We start from the raw sequence: 16159 nt of genomic DNA, 5'->3' as shown, positions 1-16159 counted from the left end.
GCTCTTTTCTACTGACGGAAATTGCTTGACAGACTATAAATACTTTTTGTTATATTTTAATGCATTTTTAATGTTACCATATGCAAGAAATAATGGATTTCTGAACGAAAGGATGAGTAATTCTTTATACGCTAACATTTACCACCTAAAACCACTATATGCTTCAAATAGTTTCGTTTACTTTTAAGTTTTTTGTTTAAAAAAATGTACCAATAATTATCTAATATCAATACAACAAGATCTGTATAAAGAAATAATCTTTTAGAGTCTGTGCGGAAAGAGAAGAGTCGTGGCAGAAACGGGAACTAACATTTTAAATTTTATATGGCAATCAAACCTTTGACACCTGTCTTGTAAAAAGTAAACAAACTTCTGTCATTGTATATTTTTATTAACAAAAACCGCAAGTTTTATGTATATAATATTTTCAAAACACGATAAAACCGTACATAAAACCACAAAGAAAATTATATTTAACATTGTTCGGTTTTGTCAGCGGGAAGAAAACGGCTAAAAGCCGACTATCGACTTACAAAAAGTCGCGGAACGTGTTTCCGCTATTCGCGGGTATTGGTGTTGTATTTGATATTAAATAATTACCTATTTAATAAGCCCCCTAAGTAACTTGTCTCCGGTACATAATTGGTAAGTATATTCATTCAAAATATATTAATTTTCATATATATGCAGGTCATTCATGATCTTTAAAATAACTGACAAATAGTCTTGATACTTGCTATTTTATGCATATTTATATGTAATTTCTTTTTCAGGATTGTGTAAAAGTACCTACGGTATCTCGAATAAAAGACCGCTAAGTAGGTGATATGATATGCAAGAATTCGTAATCTACGTGCCGGATTCAAGCACATCCAGTGCAGATGAAGATAGTTCTATGAGTGTCCCTGGCCCTGGTTGTTCTGAAGCTAGCTCAAACATAAGTGACATTGAATATTTTAATTCAGACTTCGATTACAAAGAATAAAACTTTTTCTAATAAAATATTTCTTTATTTGTAAGTTCGTACTAGGTTCTGAATAAAACTTTTTCTAATAAAATATTTCTTTATTTGTAGGTTCTGTTAGTTACGAAATTATATTTCATATTTAGCAGTGACTTTTCGGCGAAGTAAAATATCGTGAGATGAGAGAACCGGACATATCCCAATAAGGCCTACCTATTATGCACTATTTTTATTCATATTCATATTTATTATTAATAATGTACACATACATTACAACTCAAGTTTACAATGGGTGAAATATATATCCCAGATAAAATTACAGTTCTATTGCCCAATTTCTACCCGATCTACCCGGTTTTAATAACTGTTGGACTGCACAGATTAGGCAGTACATGAGACTCTATCTTGTTGGGTACTAAAATTACAGTTGTATTGGGCAGATTCTTAACTAGTTTTAGCAGTTTTGTCAATCGCACTGTCACTTTTTAGTATCTGAGACATAAAAACAAGTGTGTTTTAAAAAGAAAACTAGTGCCTGCGCTAAATCAGAGGATGGAGTTGACGAGCCGACACCACCACCAGGCTCCGTTTAGTAAGCCGTGGTAAAAAACCGGAACAAAAGGGATTCAAGTATCATGACGTTTAGTGTCGTACTATAATCACGTGACCAGTGTTGTCAGCATAGCAAAAACTATAAAATAGCACTGGCGCGCCCTCAAATCCCACGACTCTTCTCTTTCCGCACAGACTCTACTTATGAAATTATTTTTTCTCACAAAATAAATGCCAAGTGTCACGTGTGCCTCAAATTACGTAAACCGGAGCGACATAACCTAATTTTCCCAATGCGTTATCGCGCAATACGGCGTTGATTTAACGCGTGTTTTTATTTTATTAGAGAAAATGTGGTGAATTATTGAACATAAACAAAAATGGTGTGTGATATATTCCTTTATTGTATACGTGTCGTCCATGACATGTTAAATAATATGTAACTTGTTGCAGAGTAAGTTATATGTTCTTTATGAACATAGTGCGGGCTTCGCCCTCTTCCAAGTGGCAGAGTTCGAGGAGCTGGCAGCATTTCTGCCGCAAGTCGAGGAGTCTGTGACTGATCTGCAGCGGTTCAACTCTGTGGTCACACTCATCGCATTCCAGCCCTTCAAGTCAGCTATCACCGCCTTGGAAAATATCAACGCCGTGTCTGAAGGTTAGCCGACATTTTGTAATTTTAGATGCATTTTGATAACCACATGAGGTTTTATTTGATTACGTACCTACCACTTTTTATTGACTGTATTATTATGTATACTAATGAAACTCCATAATGTTTATTTATTACAGTTGTTTTAACTTTGGTAAACACCACGTGTTTTAAGTATAAAGGTATATTGCAATGCCTACAATAATTTCATAGTTGCCTCCAAAGCATATTATTTCATAGTTACTTTACCAATTTTTATACTGAAATTGAAGGTCTAAAAATTTTGTATTACGTTATTGAGTCCCACTACCCAACGCAGTGGCTTTAAATCTGACAATGATTCTAGTCACATATATTCAAAGTGGGCACATTATTGCTTTACTAAAACACACGCAGGTTTCTTCAGTAAGTCTGTGTGCACCTAAGTATCGCTACAAGTTTACATTTCTCTGTCAGTGAAGCACAAATTAGTTAGAAAATAAATCAAGTAAAAATATTCTTTATAGCTTAGGCCTTGGAAATCAATTCTTAAATCAATAATTTTAGGTATGAGTATCTAAATTATTTATGGTTTTAGTAGTAAAATAAGTTATTTTTTCTCTTTATTCATTTATTAATCAATTAAACTTATAATACATTAAAATTAAAATCCATAAAAATTAAATTAAAAATTAAAACTAATAACATATATATAACTTACAAATAACAATCTAAACTATATTATTATATCATTACAACTAAAATTAAATACACAAATACTTAATAATTAACTTAAACATAAAACCCCCCCCGCTCATAAAAAGAACACCCCATCCAACATGTCAGCCTGCGGCATGGACCCCATTACACTGGCGGCGTTACCTCTCTGTACCGCTAGGGCGATACGCTGAGAGAGGTACGCACCAGCCCTACGGTCCCCCGTGGCCTCGATCAGCCGCGCAGACAAAGCCCCCACAAATGCCTTCATATCGGCTGACCAGGGACCAAAAGTCTCTACTGCGAGCGCCACAAACTCGTAGTCATTAACTAAGTTGGAGTATTTGCGGCGCTTGAGAATCTGGGCCTGGTCAGCCGCAGCCAAATAAGTTATTTTAAATTTATTATGTTCTAGGTTTTATTACCATATTTAGTAAACCTCCAAATAAACACTTTCACTGACTTGAGTTTACATTATGAGTACACTAGTAACTGTAAAAACCCATAATTTGTAAAAAAAAAAAATTAATCAATGATTCAATAGTTTAATTTTCAATCAATAATTATTTTACAATTTTCAATGTAAGTTTCGAGGATCTTCTTCATGGACCACCATTTACTTCAAGGAGAACTTTTTTATAAATATTGCAAAATACTTATATACAGTTTTCAAATGCACAGCTAAAGTACAAGGTTTTAAGTCATAATCTAGATAGATATCTATTAAGCCCTTTTATTCTCTCTAAGTCTGTAAGCTCAGTGTGCCGCTTGGCAAAAGCCTCCTCTAGCTCTCTCCATTGGGGTCTGTCGTGGCCCACTCTTCTCCAGTTCGGGCCCGCTGCGAGTTTGAGTCATTATACTCTATCAAAATCTCGTTACCAGGTATCATACCCGAGGATTTGAACCTGTTTCTGGAGGGTGCTTTACCGAAGCGTAAGAAGCGCGGAAAATGCACTCTCGGTGTGGCGGATCCCAAGCTTGGTGCTGCCATCAGCGAGGCTCTGGAGATTCAGTGCTCCCACGTTGGGGCCGTTCCGGAAATACTGCGAGGTGAGAACAACTCTTGTGTGTCCAGTTCATACTATATTTAATTTTATTTATTTAGTCAAAGGGCAAATAGGGAGGCAGAGGGGGCGGAGCGATGTTACTCCATCCGGAACAACCCTGCAAATATCCTGGTGGTGCAAAAGAGTGACAAATCAAGAGGCAAATAGTAGTTTATGTATAAATTTTTACATCGCCAACAGAACTAGATTTTAGTTTTAAAAAGTAATTTAGTCTGACTCACGCTTGACTGTACATTTCTAAAAGGTTTTCCTGTCATCTATAGGTAAAGACCTATTTTATGTACTTTTTTCAAAATTTTAGACCCAGTAGTTTCGGAGATAAAGGGGGGAATGGTTATTTTTTGCCTATTTTTTTGAATTACTCCTAAGCTGTTTATTCTAAAATTATAAATAAAATGTATTAGAAATTCTCACAATGACCTCTTTCATTTGATATGTACACAGCTACACACACATGTGACACGATATAGTTTTAAAACCTTATTTTTTTTTAAATTTTCTCATTTACCCCCCCATAACATAAACAAATGAATTTTAAACTGTTTATGTTACGTGTCCGTCTTTGGGTCACAAACTTACATATGTGTACCAAATTTCAACTTAAGTGGTCTAGTATTTTCAGAGAAAATAGGCTGTGACAGACGGACAGACAGACAGACAGACGCACGAGTGATCCTATAAGGGTTCCGTTTTTTCCTTTTCAGGTACAGAACCCGAAAAACAGTTTCCCTTTCCATTATGAAAAGAATAAAGCTTTTATTGTAATAATTGAAGTTTGTCCCACTACCCAACGCAGTGGCTTTAAATCTAACAGTGATTCTAGTCACATATTTTTAAAGTGGGCACATTATTGCTTTACTAAAACACACGCAGGTTTTCTCAGTAAGTCTGTGTGCACCTAAGTATCGCTACATTTATGGGCTACAACAACACATCTAAGACATCGGTTACACGCTAATTCTGGCGTCAGTTCAGTCCATCATTCCATACAATCCAGTGCAGTGGAGATTACAACCAATACTATTGGTAAAAAGAGCTGTGAAACAGATCATTAGGGCTTTTAGCAGTGGGGACACTCCTGATTTCGGATAAACTCGGCTCCGTTCGGCTCAGCATTGCTCCGAGCGTGCACGGCCACAGATTAGATAATGACTTGAATTTTGACAACCCTAAATAGCCGAAAGGGATAGTGCGATACATCAGAAAGTATAGCATGATTCGTCCCTGAACCACTGTGAAACTTTGGTTTTGTAGGAAGTGTCCTTTCTGTACAGGCTCAGCCTAGTTTGGGGCTTACCAGACACCTCCTGTGCATGTACTGTGTTCCCAGTTATTATCAATAAAATACAGGGTGGGCCAGAAGTCCGTTAACATTTGAGAAGTCGTTTTGAATAATAAAACATGTGGATAGTATAAAAACGTTTATTTACTATGAAAGTACACAGATTGGGGTTTTACTTTTTAAAAATAACGCTATCTAAATGCAACCCTTTCCTGTCCTGGCATTCAATCAATCTAGATTGGAAATTTTTCATCACTGCCCGCAAAGTGTTCTGAGTAATTGCTTGCATTTCGTAGCGAATATTTTCTTTTATTTCTTCTATGGTACTCGGGTTGCTGATATAAACTTTACTTTTGAGATATCCCCATAGATAAAAATCCATTGGGGATAAGTCTGGGCTTCGTGGTGGCCAATTTATGTTACCTCTTTTAGAGATCACTTTTTCTCCAAACAATTCCCGGACGGCGGCAAGAGCATCATTAGAGGTGTGACAAGTTGCACCATCTTGCTGAAACCAAGTCCGCTTGTTGAAGCCCTTAAAGTTTTGCAGTGCAGGAGCAAACAATTTTTGCAGCATTTCAACATAACGCACTGTATTTACAGTTATGGGACGTTGTCGACAATCTTCATAAAAATAGGGATCAATTATTCCCGTGGCAGAAATTGCTGCCCACACAGTTACCTTGGGCGAGTGTAATGGCCTTTGATGCTTTAGTTGCGGGTTACTGTCACTCCAGTACCTGCAGTTTTGCTTGTTGACGTGGCCATTAAGGTGAAAATGTGCCTCATCTGAGAAGAATATGTTGTTATACTCCCGAAACCTCCTAAGCATTTCATCAGCAAAGGCGAGCCTTTTCTCAGAATCATCAGGCTTCAATTCCTGTATAATTTGTATTTTATACGGATGCAGGTGTAGATCATGGTGCAAAATTCTGTTTAAAGTCGATTTGGATAAGTCTAAGACTGTAGAACGCTTCCGAGTTGAGAGATCAGGATGACCTTGAACTGACGCTCGAACACGCTCTACGGTTTCAGGGTCACGCGACGTTCTTGGCCGGCCGGATCTAGGCATATTTAATGTCGAACCCGTCCTTTCGAACTTCTGAACCCATTTTTTAATGGTTTGAACAGATGGGGCAAAATTATTATTGCGTACATTGTAATTATTGCAAAATTTTCTCTTGGCCACAGTTGCAGAATCGTGGGTTCGGTAATACTCGCGGACACAAAACGCACGTTGTTCTCCGGTAAAGGACGCCATCGTACTAAATTCCTAATGGCTGCTCTTTCATTTGACATATCCCGCACTCCCCTCCGTCCGCCAAAACTGACACAGCGGCAAATTCAAATGTTAACGGACTTCTGGACCACCCTGTATTTAATAAATATTCTTATTCTTGTACGGTAGTACTATTATTTATTCTGTGCTTCTAGTGACTTGAATCTAACCATATAAAGTGCCTGATTGCCTGCCTACTTCAACAGTTTTTATAAAAAACATGAATTCCTCAGGCATTCGCCACCACTTCCACGCACTCATCAAGGGGCTGACTCTCAAGGCATGCAGCGTAGCGCAGCTCGGTCTCGGGCACTCTTACTCCAGGGCCCGTGTCAAGTTCAATGTCCATCGAGTGGATAACATGATTATACAGTCTATAGCGCTGTTGGATCAGTTAGACAAGGATGTCAATACATTCTCCATGAGGATCAGGTAAATATTCTCATCAGGGCTAGTCTCAAGGCATGCAGCGTAGCGCAGCTCGGTCTCGGGCACTCTTACTCCAGGGCCCGTGTCAAGTTCAACGTGCATCGAGTGGATAACATGATTATACAGTCTATAGCGCTGTTGGATCAGTTGGACAAGGATGTCAATACATTCTCCATGAGGATCAGGTAAATCTTCTCATCAGGACTAAGTCTCAAGGCATGCAGCGTAGCGCAGCTCGGTCTCGGGCACTCTTACTCCAGGGCCCGTGTCAAGTTCAACGTTCATCGAGTGGATAACATGATTATACAGTCTATAGCGCTGTTGGATCAGTTAGACAAGGATGTCAATACATTCTCCATGAGAATCAGGTAGGCACTTTAATTACAAGTACATTGAATTTTCGTAGCCTCCTAAGACCCGAGGTCCTACCTATAGTACTTTTTCAGTTCGATGAAATTTAAATCGTATTCAATTGGAACAGAGTCGCTTTTGCTTTGTTTTTTTAAATCTTGAAACAGCGCAAAATCAACTCTATTTCCTACACTCTAGGTTCAAATGCAGTGGCAAATTTTGGATTTTTCATTTATATGCCTGGGTTAGAACGATAGAGATGATGACAAAGTCCTTTTATGCTGTGCACTGTTCTAATTTTTGGAAATAGCCAAAGCGTCTTCTTTCATCTATTACCACTTTGCGCCAGGTACCTTTAATTTTTTTATAAACCTAATGTTACCTAAAGTGAAACATCCTTACGTGTCTTATCATGTAAACAAACGTAACGTCAAAGTGTCTTTCCAACAATACGATTCATAGACAATCTAGACATCGTAATGTCAGATGTTAAGTGATGATTATTGTGTAATTCGAGAGAAAAGTGTGATAATGTCTTTGAGATGTGTTTGTTTACATGATAGGACAAGTAAGGATTACACTTTACATGTAAACAATTTTAATAGTACATTATTGTCGAGGCTCGGAAGTAGCTACTTGCAGGTTGAGGATTCGTTTTAAACGGACGACCTTGGGAGTCCGTTTAATTGAATCCGAAGCCAGCAAGTAGCCTTCCAGCCGAGTCATATATAGTGCTTTTCTCAAAAATGGTGCAAGAAATATAAATATCATAGAAACATTTTACAAAAGCAACGTTCTTGCATATATATTTTGACAGAAAAAAGCCCTTGCCGCCTTTTTATTTTTTTAATAAAAAAATAGAAGTATTTTTCTGCCAAGTATACGCCAACCTATTTGAGACATCTAAATAGTCGCGGTACTAATCATCTGTTTGGCTGTTTAATAGGCCTGTGCCTTCATTTGATATGGTCATTTCAACTTTTAAAAAGTTTGGAACTCGACAAATAATGGAATTTGTATGCAACATTGCAGTCCCAAAATCGGGACTGCAATGTTTTCAACTTTTTAATTTTTGACTGACCATAAACTACGCGCTTCGCGACCTATTTTTTAGACGGCAAAGTCGACTTTGCCGTCCATTTTTGAGAAAAATAATTTTTAAAGTCAAATTCTAAAATTTTACACAATTTTCTTTCTATAGAGAGTGGTACTCCTACCACTTCCCGGAGCTTGTCAGCATCGTCCCCGAGAACTATCTCTACACCAAGTGCGCTGAATACATCAAGGATCGCAAGTCCCTCTCTGAAGAGTCGCTGGAGCCCCTCACCGAGATCCTGGGCGACTCGGAGAAGGCCCAGGCCATCCTGGACGCTTCGAAGATGTCCATGGGCATGGACATATCTCCGGTGGACCTGATTAATATACAGATGTTCGCTGAGCGGGTTGTGAAGCTTAGTGATTACAGGTTTGTGTTTGTAAAATGGCTTATACCGAGTGTGGCCTGTATTATGAGCAGAAAATTTAACTGTAGGCTGTACTCCTCATACTGATCAACATTTGTTCAGTGACTTTTAAAAATAACTAGTGGTTTGATTTTTAATACACTTTAAAGTTTATTCTAGGACGCAATGTATTGCGAATTTTGTTATGTTTAAGGCGTGACAAGCAACGTCAATCACAATAATATGGCGTAGGGATGGCGTCCATTGAATATGATATTTATTTTGTATGAAAAATAGGGAGTCTAAATACTTCATAATTTTTAAAAGTTGTTGAACAAAAGTGTCACCGTTTGAGGAGTACATTCTATGTTTTAATTATTTGCTCGTGTTACAGGCCACACCCGGTATATATTTTTTTATTAGCCTGTGTGTGTCCCACTGCTGGGCAAAGGCCTCCCCTCTCCGTTTCCAATCCTCCCTGTGCTGAGCAAGATCCCGCCAATCCCGCTGGAATGCATCCAGGTCGTCCCGCCATCTCTTTCCCGGTCTGCCTCTGCCTCGACTACCCTGGGCTGGGGATGCCAGCTAGTGGCTATTTCGGCCTATCTGTCATCATGCATAAAATATTTAAACTTTTTTTTTACTTTATTGCACAGTAAAAAATATACAGTGACAAAAGGTGGACTTAATGCTACACGGCATTCTCTACCAGTCTTAAATCTCCATACAAAATTTTATTGGTTTAAATATCAGGACCACAAGTTTCTTTACAGTACGTATGGTGCTAATTTACCACCCTAGTGTGGTAACTAGCACTATATGTGACGTCCCATGGGTAAAGGTACCGTATGGGGGTTGGCGCTTACGCTATTATTAACGCCGCTCCAATATTATTGCGGCGTTATGCAACGTAAGCGCCGGCCGCCATAAGGTACCTTTTTCCGTTTCTGGTTCTCGCGGGCTTAGTTTCCGCAACTAGACGTCATATTATGACCTACAGGCCTATTTTGCGTGATGGGTTGACCTAGTAAAGCCAGCCTAGGTAACTAGCATTATACGTGCTACGTGCATATGTCGAAAATTTAAAGGGCCATATGTACTGTAAAACGTTGTACTATGCACGTGCGAAAAGGTAATTCGCAACTCGTGTCGATTTAAAACACTCCCTTCTGTTGTCTTTTAATTTATCACCACTCGTTGCGAATCTCCTACTTTTCGCACTGGTATTGTAATGTACTATTCTGATCTCTTTCTCTGAAGCCCTTGGAACCTTATATTAGATAGAGTTTAAAACAGAGAGACTTGTATACACTTAATTTAAAAACAAAGTTTTGTACGGAACACTAAAAACAACGGGTTGCACTCTGGGAGTGCCGACAGAAGTGAAAACTCAATGACTAGTCCAAAATGTCTGCAGCACTATGTATAATTGACCCATCCTCCTTTCAATTGAGAAACTTTAGTTTCGAAATTGCTGGCCAGTGAGCTTAAATTTGTAGCGTTAATTGTTTAAAATTCGAATAGAAATTGTAAAGTTATCCTGCAGACCTCGCATCTAAATATTTATTCATCATGATATTTTGAGTTTTATTCACCAGTACTAGAGTTCACTTTTATTAGCGATTTCATCAAGATGTAGCTTTATTGAATTATATTGGAGTGATATAAAGTAGAATGTAACTATGAGATCCTCGTATTTCAGCCTGTACAAGATTAGAATATTGAGCTTTATTGCTTAATATAAAAGTCCAGTTTTAAATAATTGACCTGATTATGTTACGTTATGACTAAAGTTCTTTGGTGAATAACATTGTCCGTCACACATGACGTCAGCCCGTTACGCTAACTCGAGTTTATCATTTTTTCCCCACCTCAAAAAGTGCTCAGCGCCGCTAAAGAAGTTTTCACTTCAAAACTTGCGTCCCACTACCCAACGCAGTGGCTTTAAATCTGACAATGGTTCTAGTCACATATATTCAAAGTGGGCACATTATTGCTTTACTAAAACACACGCAGGTTTCATCAGTAAGTCTGTGTGCACCTAAGTATCGCTACAAGAATAATTTGGGTCCAGTAAAGATGTTACTGACCCGTTTGTTTCTTAGGCCCACTTGCACCATTCTACTAACCCGAGGTTAACGGGTTACGCCTGGAGTTACCTTGGTTACCAGTACAAGTTAACGGTTTAACCGCTTAACCCCGGGTTATTGGTATAGTGCAAGTGGGCCTTAGCTACTAAGTCAATCCATATAAAATTTAACGTAAATATAATTTTTTTACCACAGAAAACAAATAGCAGAGTACCTCCACACGAAGATGAACTCGGTGGCGCCGAACCTTACCACTCTGATAGGCGACCAAGTTGGGGCCCGCCTAATATCCAAGGCTGGTTCTCTGACCAGCCTCGCCAAGTACCCCGCTTCCACACTGCAAATCCTTGGTAAGTTATACCTATACCACTTTAATATGCGACCAAGTCAGTGCGATCTCATCTCCAAGGCTCTCTGGATTAGCTTCTTCCTCGCGTTATCCTGGCATTTTGCCACGGCTCATGGGAGCCTGGGGTCCGCTTGACAACTAATCCCAAGAATTGGCGTAGGCACTAGTTTTTACGAAAGCGACTGCCATCTGACCTTCCAACCCAGAGGGGAAAGGCTTTATTAGGATTAGTTCGGTTTCCTCACGGTGTTTTCCTTCACCGAAAAGCGAATGGTAAATATCAAATGATATTTTGTATATAAGTTCCGAAAAACTCAGTACGAGCCGGGGTTTGAACCAGCGACCTCCTGATTGAACGCACGCTCTTACCGCTAGGCCACCAGCGCTCTTCCGTTTCGTTCTCTGGATTAACTATGAAGAGTTTAATGGTTGAAATATAACTCAGTCCCACTACCCAACGCAGTGGCTTTAAATCTAACAATGATTCTAGTCACAAATATTCAAAGTGGGCACATTATTGCTTTACTAAAACACACGCAAGTTTTTTTTGATAAATTTGTGTGCACCTAAGTATCGCTACAATTATAAATTTTGCAACAAGGACATAAAAACCCAATGTAGACATTAAACAAGTCAATTTGACTTCAATTTCAACATTTATTCAGCAAAAAGAAGTAGGTATTGTAGTAGGTAGTAGGTTTTGACAGATAATTTTGACTGTGGGTTTTGGCTCTTCAAAAGTTAGTTGACCCCTGTGGCCTGTTTCTCAAAAGATTGTAACTTGTAATGTAATACAAGTGGAAGTCCCTTTCTAACAAAAGCTGTCAAAAAGTGGCATCCGCTTGTATTACAAGTTACAAGCTTTTGAGAAATATGTATATAAATTATGAGAATTATGAGAAATATAAAAATAGAAATATATTATAGTTAAAAATAAAGACTTGTATTGAATTATTATAAGCTTATTATTTTTGTCCTCAGGTGCTGAAAAGGCGCTATTCAGAGCTCTAAAGACCCGATCAAACACCCCCAAATACGGTCTCCTGTACCACTCGACCTTCATCGGACGCGCGGGACTCAAGAATAAGGGTCGCATCAGCCGTTATTTGGCTAATAAGTGCTCCATCGCGTCGAGAATCGATTGCTTCTCTGGTAAGTTTAATTTAAGATTATTACTTATAGTCAGAGCTTTAAAGACCTTAAATACTCCTAGAGGTCTATTGTACCACTCGACCTTCATCGGACGCGCGGGACTCAAGAATAAGGGTCGCATCAGCCGTTATTTGGCTAATAAGTGCTCCATCGCGTCGAGAATCGATTGCTTCTCTGGTAAGTTTAATTTAAGATTATTACTTATAGTCAGAGCTTTAAAGACCTTAAATACTCCTAGAGGTCTATTGTACCACTCGACCTTCATCGGACGCGCGGGACTCAAGAATAAGGGTCGCATCAGTCGTTATTTGGCCAATAAGTGCTCCATCGGGTCGAGAATCGATTGCTTCTCTGGTAAGTTCTCTGCTATGTTCTGTTACTGCTGCAAATACAAATGTACTGCATAATTTTATTTGCATCGTATTTCCACGGAAACTTACGAATATGTCTTGCTATGACGATCTTGAAAAATGTGACGGAGTGGAGTTCTTTGTATAGGGTGAAATTTAGTTTATAATTTCGGTCAAGAGAATTATAATCTGCAGCTAAACAGACATGCTATAGCACTCAACTTTTTTTTATTTAATTGATAAAAGACAAATGTAGAAGCGTATAAGTGAGTGGACAGAAACAAGACAACGAAAATAATTTTGTCCCAAATATAACTTGTCAAGCCATTTCCGTCAGTAGACAAACGCGGCAAATTTAAAAAATGTAGACGCGAAGAGTTATCGTCCTATAGAAAATTTAATTTCAGTAGAACACTACTGACAAATTTGTTTGACCGACTATACATACATATAACATCTATAACGTGCACACTTTGATCTATCGCTATGCAGTCCTATCTGTTTGCGGTAATAACAGATGTGCTACAATATATGCATTACAATTAATTCGCAGTTCTGTTTGGACTGAGAATAAGATATCATGTTGCTACAATTTTTTTTTGCACATGGTTCCATCATGGGTCATTCCACCCTGAAAATGATATTAAGCCGGTTTTTGATCTGATATAATTATTTGCTTGACTTGAAATTTTCTAAACTTGTTAGAGATGTTAAAAACCGGCCAAGTGCGAGTCGGACTCGCGCACGAAGGGTTCCGTACCATTACGCAAGAATATACCACGTTAGGCGAGTTTATATCACTAAATATTTATGTAATTTGAATGTTACCACAGAATAATTAATAGTACTACCGTACAGAAAGGAAACTTCATACAAAAACGAAGTTTGACAGCGGTTCAGGGTCGAATCATGCTGTCCCTTTCCAATATATGGCACTATCCCTTTCGGCTATTTAGGGTTGTCAAAAATCAAGTGATTATCTTATCTGTGGTCGTGCACGTAAAAGGAAGTCAAGTGGTGCCAACCCTAATAATTGCTCGGAGCAATGCTGAGCCGAGCGGAGCCGAGTTTGACCGAAGTCAGGAGTTTCGCACCTTGGTACTAAGTTTTTAAATTTAATTTAGGTACCTATTTTAACTACTATTTTCTTTCACAGAATCCCAAACAACAGTCTTCGGCGAAAAGCTGCGTCAGCAAGTCGAGGACCGGCTCAAATTCTACGAGACGGGCGACATTCCCAAGAAGAACATAGAAGTGATGAAGGAGGCCATGGAGGAAGCCCTGAACGCGACCCAGGAGCTGGAGGCCAGCGCCAAGAAGAAGAAAAAGAAGAAGAAGAAGAAGGAAGAGCCTATGGATGAGGATTAGTGCTTCGGATAGGCCGATTGTGAAATCAGGCCGATCGTGAAATCAGTCATATCATGAAATTCCTAGACATATCGTGAATCGTGAAAATCATTGTCTCGTTCCCTAAGACGACGGATTTATGGACAGTTTGCCCTCCGGGCATCTGAAGCAACCTCAAGAACCTATCGTAAAGTGTCATTCTATGGAACTTGCTAACTATGTAAACAAACCGCCATATTGAAATTGTCAAAGACTTTACAGAGGAAGTTTACGATCGGCCTGATAACAGGCAAAATTACTATAAAAGCTGCGCCAGCAAGTCGAAGACCGGCTCAAATTCTACGAGACGGGCGACATTCCCAAGAAGAACATAGAAGTGATGAAGGAGGCCATGGAGGAGGCCCTGAACGCGACCCAGGAGCTGGAGGCCAGCGCCAAGAAGAAGAAAAAGAAGAAGAAGAAGAAGGAGGAGCCTATGGATGAGGATTAGTGGCTTGGATATGTCGGCGGCCGATTGTGAAATAATGCCGATTGTAAAGTTTCTCGGTAACGTTTTGACGGTAGTCATATTAACCTATTGAACGCCAAACGGCGCATCTATTTGCCGTGCCACTGACGCCACGAGGGTAAGCGGGGCTCCGTCGTTTCAGGGAACGAAATGATTTTCACGTTTCACGATGTCTAGGAATTTCATGATCTGCCTGATCTTACGATCGGCCGCCGACAGATGTATGCATTACTTCTAGCAGGCAAAATTACTATGTAGTCTTTGGCTGACTGTACCCCCAGTGTAAATTTCATTCGATAGCGTGACGTGACGTACGCGTTTGCGTTAAGTGTCATTTTGTATGGGATTTTGAGTTTCCAAAACGTCCTGCTTGGCGCGCTGTTCAAAATCCCGTACAAAAATAGACATAACCCAAACCGTTTGGGCCAAACGCGAACGCTCGTCACGCTATCGAATGAAATTTACACTATAGTTCATTTTTTTGCATTAGAAATAAGGTAAACAATCTTGATGTGTCTTTTAATTGAATAACACATTTTAAAAATGAGTTACCGCAAATATGTAACAATTATGAATCTAATATGATCATTTATATTCTTCTGCTTTCATAATAGTTATTGATTTTAAAAAAGCGTTTTTCAATTAAATGACATGTCAAGATCGCTTACCTTCTTTCAACTTCTTTCTAATGCTAAAAAAACGAACTATAGGGGTTCTGACTTTTTAAATATCGGACGTAGTTAAATTAGACTTCTTGAAGACCGATGGGAAGACCGATGCTGCGCTTTAAAGACTGTGTCAAGCGAGACATGTCTGCATTTAAAATCGACCACCATGCCTGGGAAGCCTTAGCTGAAGACCGTGATGGATGGCGCAAGCGTGTTGTGGAGGGGAGAAGGCTATGCGACCAAGCCTGGTTTAATGCTTTAGATAGCAGAAGGTGTCGCAGAAAGTAAACCGGGACTGGAACCTCGGATGGCATGAGCTTTCTCTGCCAAAAATGTGGGAGGTCATGCCGCTCACGCATCGGCCTCCACAGTCACCAAACCCGGTGTCTGCACAGCAATGTATAAATCGTCTGCAATAGACGGAAAGGCCTGTGATGATGATGATGATGATGATATGATTTACGACAGTAGTAATTATTTGGTGATGTATAGTTCGTCGTTTTTTTTTAGCATTAGAAAGAAGGTAAGCGATCTTGACATGTCTTTTAAATGAAAAACTGTTCTTAAAAATCAGTAACTATTAATTAACACAGCAGAAGAATATAAATGATCGTATTAGATTCATAATTTTATTGTTACATATTTGCCGTGAATTATTTTTAAAACGTGTTTTTCAATTAAAAGACATGTCAAGATTGTTCACCTGTTTTCTAATGCTAAAAGACGAACTATAGTGAATTAATTACATTGTGTTGAAATTTGTAGAAGTACGGGTAATTTTGCCTGCTAGTAGTTCGAATACTTATAAATTTATAAATTTAATAAAGGTATTTGTGTACCTTGATACTTATAAATTTAGTTTTTTTCTTTTAATAAAGGTATTAGTGTACCTACATGTGTGTTTTGTATTTTGGGTGGGGATTCCATTGGATAGACATGATCTTTATTATAAAAAAAGAGTACAGATGGACGCATAATTGG

General features: G+C 38.8%; 1 protein-coding gene across 1 annotated transcript; it reads left to right on the top strand.

Moving 5' to 3' along the window:
• Positions 1 to 1812: 1812 nt before the first annotated feature.
• Positions 1813 to 15907, top strand: LOC134675013 (nucleolar protein 56). Its single transcript, XM_063533161.1, has 8 exons — positions 1813 to 1899; positions 1970 to 2174; positions 3747 to 3914; positions 6726 to 6924; positions 8474 to 8737; positions 11000 to 11154; positions 12135 to 12305; positions 13812 to 15907. Exons 1-8 carry the CDS (start codon positions 1897 to 1899, stop codon positions 14021 to 14023), a joined length of 1377 nt encoding a protein of 458 aa, XP_063389231.1. The 5' UTR covers positions 1813 to 1896; the 3' UTR covers positions 14024 to 15907.
• The last annotated feature ends 252 nt before the right edge of the window (positions 15908 to 16159 follow it).

This window comes from Cydia fagiglandana, chromosome 21 (genome assembly GCF_963556715.1).
Source record: "Cydia fagiglandana chromosome 21, ilCydFagi1.1, whole genome shotgun sequence".
Classification (NCBI taxonomy): domain Eukaryota; kingdom Metazoa; phylum Arthropoda; class Insecta; order Lepidoptera; family Tortricidae; genus Cydia; species Cydia fagiglandana.
Note: the sequence above shows the minus strand (reverse complement) of the source record. Positions and strands in the feature narration are given on the sequence as shown.